The 2,465-nt window shown below is 41.8% G+C and overlaps 1 protein-coding gene across 1 annotated transcript in view; it reads left to right on the forward strand.

Moving 5' to 3' along the window:
• DNAJC18 (DnaJ heat shock protein family (Hsp40) member C18) overlaps nucleotides 1-2,465 on the forward strand; it is a gene marked incomplete at its 5' end in the record, with an annotated part of 12,089 nt that overhangs the window by 7,520 nt on the left and 2,104 nt on the right. Inside the window, one exon of the mRNA XM_017738150.1 lies at nucleotides 715-887. Coding sequence (XP_017593639.1) covers nucleotides 715-887 — 173 coding nt within the window. The remainder of the gene's footprint in view (nucleotides 1-714; nucleotides 888-2,465) is intronic.

The following is a 2,465-nucleotide window of genomic DNA, read 5'->3' on the forward strand; positions in this document are numbered from 1 at the left end:
CTGCCTCTCTCTGTGGGCAGTGATTTGAGCAAAGGCCTGGGTATCTTTGCTCAAATAAGGAAATTCACTCCAGGAGTGTGGTTTAATCCAGTGACTGTGTCAGAGGGGCTGAATCTTCCTACAGGGTATTTTCCAGGCTGTTCCATGCCTCACTGTGCTTACTGATGATTATAAAACCCTGAAGAAAAGTGTAACTAGAATCTCCCCTGCTAAGTTTTATTGCTACTAAAGGATCCAAAACAATGGGAAAATCCAGATCCAATTGCATTGTGCCCTAAGTTTTTATAATCTCTACCTTTGTTATCAATCCCCGTGGGTTTCTGCACCGAGCTTGCCAGAAATCACCAGCAAACAGAATAAAGTGTTTGCAGAGTTCATAGATAAAATTTGCTCTTATATTTTAGAAGGGTCTTGACTGAACTGTTGGGAACGAACACAGTATTTGGAAGGAACTGTGTTGATACCTCTCCATCTGGGATTTTCTCCTGTGGTTTTAGCAGGAGGATGGATTCTCTTTGTACTGCACAGCTTGCTGTCCCTGAGACTTGTAATTTCCTGACTGGATGGTTGAGGGAGCCATAATCCTGCAGAAATGGACTGTACAAACATTGCTGTAAATATCATCCTCTGGAAATGCTAATATGGAGAAACAGCTCTTGATTTCTTGAGGTCTGAACTGCTGAAACATCTGAATTCTCCCTGCTGTTCCCACAGGTCCATAGGCCACGTTGTCAGCAGAGAAACAGAGAACTTGCAGGTGCCTTACTATGTTGATAAAAACTTTGAAAAGAATTATCAAGGAGCAGAACTTCAAGAGCTTGAGAAAACAGTTGAGAAAGATTACATAGACTATATTCAGACCAGCTGCTGGAAGGAGAAACAGCAGAGTAAGTTATTTCTGTCCCACGTGTGTTTCAGAGCTGGGGGGTGGATGTGCTTCACAAAGCTCTGCTGTTTTTAGCCTCAGTTTCCAATCCTTGTAACATCTCAGCCTTGCACTGGTTTAAGGTGTCTCACATCTGCTCTTAACGCTGAATTTTCTGTTCTTGAGATCTGTCAAAATACATTTTAAGTGATTCTGAGAGACGAGTGGAAAGTAGACTTCACCATTTGAGACACTTTTTTCCGCTCAGGTTTTATGCTTGAATAACTCTTAGTGATGTTTTAAACATACAACCCACCACATTTATCCAGCCCTGACAGATTGCTAGGCTGAAAAAGATCTTGAGACATCACCTATTCCATGTTTCATTTGCTGGAGCAGAATCAGTTTTGCTTTGACTGGCTCCACAAGAGGTTTCTGTAACTTTTTCCTTAAAATTTCTCCAGGAGAGTCCAGAGCTTGTCCAGGTGCTCTTGGCCCTCTTGCAGTGGGCCGTGTTCCTGGTATCAGTTTTCAGAGCATGTTTCCGTGCTTTGGGTGTTATTTGCATTTTCTATCTTTAGCTGAGTTGGAGATCATGTTTTTCACCATTTTCACGTCTTTCAGACACAAGAATTGAATGCAGAAAGGGAGAACACAGATGTGAGCATTCAAAATCGTTATTCTCACTCAGCCCTGAGTAGATCAGTGGCACAAATAAAGGCATGTTAAGCCCATATTTTATTACTTCTTAATTGCTACTAATCTGGTTCATTGAAGAGACAGCAAATTCCTGCTGCGCTTGCAGAATGGTAAAAAATAACAAATCAAATTACGAGGAGTAGCTTAGGCTGGGATGTTGTGACTGATTTTATTCACTGATTTTATTGACCTAAAGAACTCATCACCCTCAAATGAGTCAACAGCAAGCAGTGCTGTGTGTAAAGGAAGCTGGAACATGAAGCTGTGAATGTTCAGTAGCAGCAGACAAGCTGCTTTCACACACTGGTGGGGGTTTTAAATTGCTCTGTGCAGAACAGTCCTCAGCATGCTGCTAAAAAGTGCCTTTGCACTTGTTTTCAGTTTCTTGACCAATTGCATCATTGTAGAAACACAGTTTGTCTAAACAAGACTCATTTAATCCTACAGGAATAGTGTTGCTGATTCCAGACTCTTTACAGGTTTTTGATGGGAAGGCTTGTTTTGGCTTATTTTACATAAAAGTTACCAATCCTGCTTTTCAAGAGAAATAAAAAGGTGTAGGCTCTGAATTTAAAAAGGAAAAGAACCCATAATATAAGACCATAAAAATCCTGAAGTTTTTGGTGTGCTTGACTTGGGAACTTTGAGTATCTGTAGCTGGCAAGAGCAGCCTCCAGGGATAACGTGGCTGTTACTACTCATAAATGTAGGCTTGCTACAGGGAGAGACTTACTTTCTTACAGAAAAATCTCTTTAATTGACCTCATGCAACTGAAAGTCACCACATTGTCTCTTTCACAGAGACCTGGAGCTGAGGAGAGCCCAGCTCCAAAGAGGGGGACAGGGTTTGTGAGTCTTAGAGAGCCCAGGAGTCAGAGAGGGGAGATGATCCAGCCCGGAA

This window comes from Corvus brachyrhynchos, unplaced genomic scaffold (genome assembly GCF_000691975.1).
Source record: "Corvus brachyrhynchos isolate BGI_N302 unplaced genomic scaffold, ASM69197v1 scaffold616, whole genome shotgun sequence".
NCBI lineage: Eukaryota > Metazoa > Chordata > Aves > Passeriformes > Corvidae > Corvus > Corvus brachyrhynchos.